At 43.1% G+C, this 6,650-nt stretch overlaps 1 protein-coding gene across 1 annotated transcript; it reads right to left on the bottom strand.

The window, feature by feature from the left end:
* Positions 1-2,748: 2,748 nt before the first annotated feature.
* Positions 2,749-6,133, bottom strand: LOC119308597 (cyclase-like protein 4). The gene is made up of 6 exons (XM_037584724.1): positions 5,625-6,133; positions 5,438-5,482; positions 4,749-4,821; positions 3,801-3,898; positions 3,501-3,571; positions 2,749-3,206 (listed from the first exon to the last, which is right to left on the bottom strand). The coding sequence occupies exons 1-6, from the start codon at positions 6,127-6,129 to the stop codon at positions 3,081-3,083; spliced, it is 918 nt and encodes a 305-aa protein (XP_037440621.1). The 5' UTR covers positions 6,130-6,133; the 3' UTR covers positions 2,749-3,080.
* Positions 6,134-6,650: the final 517 nt, after the last annotated feature.

A 6,650-nucleotide genomic window follows, 5' to 3' on the forward strand; every position in this document is an offset into this window, starting at 1 on the left:
ATGAGTCTAGGGTGCCTCGACGTCGAAAAAACCACCTATAAATGAGTCTAGGGTGCTTCGACGTCGAAAAACCACCTAAATAAGTCTAGGGTGCCTCGACGTCGAAAAACCCACCTAAATGAGTCTAGGGTGGCTCGACGTCGAAAAAACCACCTAAATGAGTCTAGGGTGCCTCGACGTCCAAAAAACCACCTAAATGAGTGTAGGGTGTCTCGACGTCGAAAAACCACCTAAATTCATCACATTCATCATATTGGAAGATCCATAGATAAGCAATACATAACTAATAAGTAGCATAATTGGGGGGTCCATACATGACCATTACATAACTAATAAGTACCATAACTGGGAGATCCATACATGAACATTACATAACTAATAAGTAGCATAATTTGGAGATCCATACATGACTAATAAGTAGCATAATTGGGAGATCCATACATGACCATTACATAACTAATAAGGAGATCCGTACATGACCATTACTGCCGAGTGTGGCTCATTCAGCTAAGATTGCCTTGATCTCATTCATCTTGGCCTTGCTCTGCTCCACAACCTTCTCAAGCTCATCAATGCGGGCCTGCAACTTAGTCTTCTCTTCAGCAAGCTTCAACTTCATGTTCCTAATGACAGTGGCTTGAGATACTGTCAGCTCCTTAACCATGTCATACTTCTCCTGAAGCTTGCTCTCATCAGGCTTCCTTTCCATCTGGGCCCTCCTCTCATTCTCATCCAAAAGGGATTGAACATCTCCAACCAACTTGTCATAACTGGCCTACAGCCTGATCTTCTCTTGTGTCAGTGAGTGAACAACAAATGAGTTCATCAGATTGTCCTCATTCCTGTCTCTCTTGGACTGTTCATACATATCCCACAACTTGGACAATGCATTCTCCATTGTAGCTGGCCAAGATGGATCAATCCATTCAACAAGTTCACAGTTTTTAGCATCCTGTTCAATTACAGTGTTAAACAGCAACATATAAGCTACATGCCAAGATGAATTCTTTACTAATAACAAGTAGGCACTCCAACCAGTACCAACAATTAGGCAATCTAAATGAGTGCTTACTAACTAAAAGCAACTAGGCCAGCAAGATATAAGCTACATGCCAACATGAGTTCTTTACTAATAATGAGTGCTTACTAACTAAAAGCAACTAGGCCGGCAATACTTAATAACAATTTTTAATGAGTGCTTCCAACCCCATCCACATGCTGACATATAAACAAACCTCACTGCTCCACACTGTCACATGCTGACATATTAACAAATGACCTCACTGATCCACACTGTCATATGCTCACATATAAACAAATGAACATGCCACAACACTATGCACATATGCTCACATAAATACAATGAGTTAACTGACCCAATAAGCATTGTGCAAATATTTAAACAGCCTAACTAACAAGCCAGATCTGCTAACTACCAAATTAAGTACTAAACAATGACCAAATGATTAGACCACAACAGCTAATCAGCAGAAATTTGACACATACCTTCACAGCACAGCCAAGGAACCTCCTGCCGGTATGGATGCCCTTGAAAGCAACAAGTCTTTCTGCTTGCACCCCGTGTTCATGGCACAAAACAAAAATCATTGCCCTCAAATTCAGAGTCATCCGTCGTAGCAGGCATCTGCACGTGCAAAGAAAAGCAAGAGATTTGGGAAGGAAACTTCAGATCTAGCTCAGGAGGAAAATCCCCAAATCCAAACCCTAACCCTATTTCTACCAACTCACCCTCACGATGCCGTCGTCTGAACCAGAGGTGGCATACTGGTAATAGTTCTCACTGCTGTCATCATCCTCACTCCAGGAAACCATGGCGACGCGGTGGCGGCGACGGCGGCGGTCGGAGATGTGGACGGGTCGACGGCGGCGAATGAGTTGGAGCTGAGAGCGCGAGCAAATGAGGGTTGGGGTGGGTGGGCCTGTAACGAGTCGCGGGGATGGACCGGTCAAATGGGTTCCGGCTCGAGACGGCCCGCGCACGGCGTCTGACGGCGTCTAACGAGCCAAACGGATGAACAGTCACGCCACGTCGACAAAAGCGCGACCCACCTGTCATAATCCCACTTAAAACGACCGGACAGAGCGACTTGTGGTTTCTGCAAAAAATTAGCCTGGGAATTAGTGTTTTTGGGCACAAAACTACAGACTTGTCATTTCTGCAACTCTAGCCTTCAATATCGATGTTTTTGCAATTCACTCTAAAATAAACAGAAAGTTACCAGACGAGATTACGCGTGATCACTTATTTGGACCATGGGGACAGTATATTCTGAGATTTTAACATAACGCAGAGGTTCAAGCTACCATTTTACATTTCGTTGATGTTTCACAACTTAAACTACAAAGCAAACTATTATGTTGAACTGCATCGCAATCGATCTTCTGAATCGCAATGCTCCTCCCGCCCTACGCTGCTGTTGAACTGCATACTCTGTTGCTTTCTTTTACTGTTTCCATGGTCCAAACTGAGAATTCTGCCAGTTCAGTGTCAGTATGTCACAAATGCTGAAGTTTAGGCAGTGCAGCATCTTTCGTTATGACACATTTTTCACCAAGGTTACTATGGTAAATTTTATTGTGGTTGTATAGCGAGTTACGCCGGAAGCTGGTCACGGCACAATTGTAGTTGCCAGGAACCTCTGATATGTAACTTACTGGCAAGTGGCAACCAATAGACCTGTGGCACATCCAAAGTTACTGGTAAATAGTCCAAATGATGCGGTTAGCTGGCCTAGGTTGGCTTGAGTCCAACCATACTGAAATTTAACACTGAAATTCACAGAGTCGCTAGTAACCTTTTACATTGTACAGAGATGCCAGATTCAAAGCAAGTGTACTTGCAGAAATCTACAGACTAGCATGTTTCATCTGTTATCTACTGGAGATTGGACACATCCATTTGCAAATTCATATTGATGTACCGTGTACGTGATACACATATCTTCTTATTTCATATCATATACTCCCTCCGTTCCAAAATAGATGACTCAGCTTTATACTAAAGTTAGTACAAAGTTGGATCATCTATTTTGGAACGGAGGGAGTACATGCTACAGTTGTTACTTGATGAGGATGCATCTCGCTGGAGAACCTTCAGCGCCGCGCAACCTTAGTGGCAAGCAATGCAAGGTGTATATTCCAGTGGCAACATGTTCAAGGTTTAATGTTTCCACAAGGATGACTTCCTGAAAGGAACAGATAACAGGTTTAAAACGAGTCTCAATCTGGTTTTCAGGGATTTTACATGGAGAGAGTGATCTCAATATCAAAACCAATCTTTTTTTTGGAAGATATGAAAATTACAAGTAGCGAAAGGGTTACTACCGAACAACCAATTTTTATGTTGAATATGACCTTTTTGTATCTTCCAAATGAGGATGAGATTGATTTGAACCAAACGGGTTTATGTAATATGTCACCTCCCTAAGATATGTTCCCACAGAGACCGGTTTACCACTCGAATGGGTTTAAACCCTTACCCTTTTATCAAGAAAAACTAGATGAGCTGGAATACATTCATCATATGCTCCCACAGACAAGTAATCAACTCCTGCAAGAACAAAATATTAATTAAGATTAGAGAAGAGAATGTGAGGAAGATGGGAGACTAAGACCAAGATATATTACATGTTCAGTAATTTAAAACTTAAAATCAGTCATTTCTCTATGGTGATTTACCACACATTATTGGTAGCAACAGTATTGCTGATGAAAATATATCTTGCAAATTTAATCAAAAGACTGTTGTGCACAAAGTGGATGAATACATTTCGACTTACCAACTAGTTGGATGTCAGTGTTATCAATCAACCACTGAGCACCGTCCTCCATGAAGCCAACATAACTTGAATCAAACTCTTTCTTCCACATAAGCTTTCTGCATTAAGGAAAGATTGATGTTTGGTAAAGTTTATACTACATTGTATTTATTAAATAATAACTCACTTCGAATATGATATACATTTGTTCCATAAATGTCATACACACTCAATTAAAAATTGAGTATCAGGAACATTAAACAAATCAATGAACCATCATCATATATCAAATATACAATTAAAATGGGTTGATCCACTAAAAGGAAATATAAACAAAGACCAATATTGAGATTTCTGTTGTTTCGTATTGCGCTATCACATGCATTTTATATTCAATTTACATGATTAATATTACCTAACTCATGCGCACAACATAGACAACATAAGTGCAAGGGAAGTATTGAAAATATTTGGATATGCTTATCTTTTTTGTAACGTACTTTAGTTGTCATTCTTAAAATTGCATGTTTAAGACGATTTTTTGCTCAATATATATGTTCTTTTGAGATGGACACTATGAAGTTAAAAACTAATTGTCAACGAGTGTTAAACAGTAATAAGATCATACTATGAAAATCCAGCTATATAAGTGTAGGATGTGGGGGAATTGAACGGTCTAAATTTTCTGGCCGGCAGACCGCAGTGATCACATGGTTATTAAGAAAAATGACATGAGATGTAATTCCAAGTGTTAAATCCACCTCAATTTTCTGATCTGCAGTGATCACAAGGTTAAAAATTACATAATACGCTACTTAAGTTTTATACTATGTCCCATCACCATCATATAGTGAAGCCACCATGTGTTGTATGTGCATACATATACATTTTCTTTTAGAAAAGGATGTGCATACGTATACATGAATGTGATGCGAGTTCTTGTGTGCATGCATAGTATGGTGGTATTACCTGTCGGTGTTTAAGGTTCTGAAGAGTACACGGCGGGCACCTTTAGGAATATGCAAGGATTCCATGACATCAGCTGCAAGAAAAAAAATTGTTTTTGTGGGTGTTTTTCATGAACATGCATGCACACATTACCTACCATGGGTCCATGAAACGGTATGAATGAAACAATACAATTTGAGGTGGCAGAACCAGTATTACATGATCATGATGTAAAATGGAAATATCGTCTTTACAGTTCAAAATGAAAGACAATGGTGTGTGCATATATATTATTCTCGCTTGCGCTCTTAATCCTGACAGCTTGCTATTTTTACTTTCCAGTTGGTGTGTCTTACAAGGACACAAATTTGACATGTGCCAATTTAAATATCTGAAACCAAATTTGTCAACCGGGTGAGGTTACTTCCTGAAATTAAAAAATGTAACATTTTTTTACTTCAAATTCAGACATGTGAGATTACTTCCTGAAATTCAAAATGTGACACTTTTTTGCACGGGTCCAAATGATTGGGTTTTCCCCCTAAACAATACAGATGACATTTGGACATGAACATGTGTATTTCTAAATTTTTTGTATTTTTTTCACATTTACTAAACTATTTTAGAGCAAATGCTCCCTGGAACCTAATTGAATATCGGACTTCATTAACCTGAAATATGCAAGTGGAGTGGGGGCCTATGTAGTTTACCTGTTATGTTGCTGTCCCTTGGAACATCAACCAACAGCGCTGGTCCTGCAACACGCCAGAGGTTCAAAATTATTCCTGTGATCGATAATTAGTACTAACACTAATGAATCACATGCCTACTGCTAGCTACCTACCCAGCGATTTATTTATATAGGATCAAAAAACAAGAAGCGTACGCGCGGCGTACCGTTGAGGACGGCGAGGTCGAGCGTGTCGACGTCGAAGCCGGCGTCGTAGTAGTGCTCGAAGACGTGGCCCGGCGCGTCGACGTGGGTGCCGGAGTGCGCCGTGAGCCGGAGCTCGGAGAAGTTGGCGATGTCGGAGCCGTTGCGCATGGACCGGGCCAGCCGCAGGAACCCGGGAGTGCCCTCCGCCGACTCGAACGCCGGCATGTCCTCCCGGTAGTAGTGGCTGATGTCCAGGATCCGCCCGCCGTCGAACTCCTCGCGCCTCTCCGGCACAGGCACCGCCGCCTCCTCCTTCACGCCGCACGCCGGCTCGGCGTCGGTGGCGCCGTAGCCAGGGTACGCCGGTTCGCCGGAGGCCACGGTGGCGCCCAGGAGTAGCAGGAGGAGGAAGGGGAGGAGCTCCATGGCCGTGGAGTTGGAGTGTTTGCTTCTGCTACGCATGCGGCCGGTCAAAAAGGAACAAGGTGTGTGTGTGTATGGACCATTGGTAGGTGATGGTCTCATGGAGATGGACGTTTGCCATCATCTTGTTTCTTGTATAGTCTTCTTCTTCGGAAAAAGAATCATGCCAAATCTTCTCTTGGGACGGCTAGGAGTAGTTAATTCAGCAAAAGATACTTCGAGCATTTTACATGGACATGGATGTACATGCAGATAGGGAGCTTCGGTACACCCCCTCTTAATGTATAAGGGCATTCTGGGCATACGGTGCTTAATGTATCCCGCGCCGTATGCGGCGTGCCCATACGGGTAGAGCCGAGCGCACGGCTCGAGCCGATACGGCCGGCTCGCATGTACCCTCTTCCCGTCGCGCGAAAAAAAAATACCCACGACCTGCGTTGATCACGCGGCCCAATCCAACGTCGCCCCGCCCCACTAATCGTCGCCCTTCCCGTCGATCGCCGCATTTCCCCGCCGATCTAGCCGTGATCACGCCGCCAATTCCAACGTCTACCCGTCCGGCCGATCGCCGCCTTTCCCCGCCGATCGCCGACCATTCTCCCCGTCTTCACCCGGGATCTGGC

Source organism: Triticum dicoccoides, chromosome 5B (genome assembly GCF_002162155.2).
Source record: "Triticum dicoccoides isolate Atlit2015 ecotype Zavitan chromosome 5B, WEW_v2.0, whole genome shotgun sequence".
Taxonomy (NCBI): Eukaryota; Viridiplantae; Streptophyta; class Magnoliopsida; order Poales; family Poaceae; genus Triticum; species Triticum dicoccoides.